The sequence below is a fragment of the Ursus maritimus genome, assembly GCF_017311325.1.
Source record: "Ursus maritimus isolate PB19 chromosome Y unlocalized genomic scaffold, ASM1731132v1 scaffold_Y1, whole genome shotgun sequence".
Classification (NCBI taxonomy): Eukaryota; Metazoa; Chordata; class Mammalia; order Carnivora; family Ursidae; genus Ursus; species Ursus maritimus.
In genome coordinates this window covers 317,791-318,461 of record NW_024423324.1, presented here as the reverse complement: position 1 = coordinate 318,461, position 671 = coordinate 317,791, and the positions used below count along the sequence as shown (strand labels likewise).

At 29.8% G+C, this 671-nt stretch overlaps 1 protein-coding gene across 1 annotated transcript in view; it reads left to right on the top strand.

Annotated features, from left to right (window-relative positions):
- LOC103681300 (eukaryotic translation initiation factor 1A, X-chromosomal) overlaps positions 1-671 on the top strand; it is a 23,939-nt gene that overhangs the window by 1,661 nt on the left and 21,607 nt on the right. The window contains exon 2 of the mRNA XM_008710838.2: positions 238-321. Within this exon, the coding sequence (XP_008709060.1) occupies positions 238-321 (84 nt within the window). The remainder of the gene's footprint in view (positions 1-237; positions 322-671) is intronic.

Below are 671 nucleotides of genomic sequence, written 5' to 3'. Positions count from 1 at the left end.
AAACAACTAGAAAGGAACCATTGAAGAATTATACGTGTAACCAGTTAGGTAACCAAATTATATAAATTTTTAAAAATCTTAGAATTCTGTTAGTGTTGTAGTACTATTTAAATGATAATATTTTTCTCTAAGTGATTTTAAACATTTTGTAAGCCTTATTTTAGCTTGTTTCATAATTTACTATATAAAGTACAGACTATTACACTTAATTTTTTTATTTACTTTTAAATCAACCAGGTAAAGGAGGTAAAAACCGGCGCAGGGGTAAGAATGAAAATGAATCTGAAAAAAGAGAATTGGTGTTCAAAGAGGATGGACAAGGTAAAATTTTTTAACTCACTAACATCTTTTTCTAATTAATGTGAATTTCAGCGTTTAACCTGAAAAAGAATCTTATGCATAATCCTGAGCATTTTGCTGTTCCTCATTTATAATCCCCTAACCCAATTCCCCAGAATTTGTCTACTAAATAACGAGTTTTATACTAGCTCTGCAAAGAGGATTAATTGCTGGCATTTTTGTAAATACAGTTCTCATTGTTTTGTAAAGAACAGGTTATAACTGAAAGAATTATATGATTTAGAGCAAATTAAGCCCAGAATGGCATCATTAAAAATATCATACTCTGATATTTTTGAGGAGTATATCCTGACTTTGGGCCCTCCATTCTC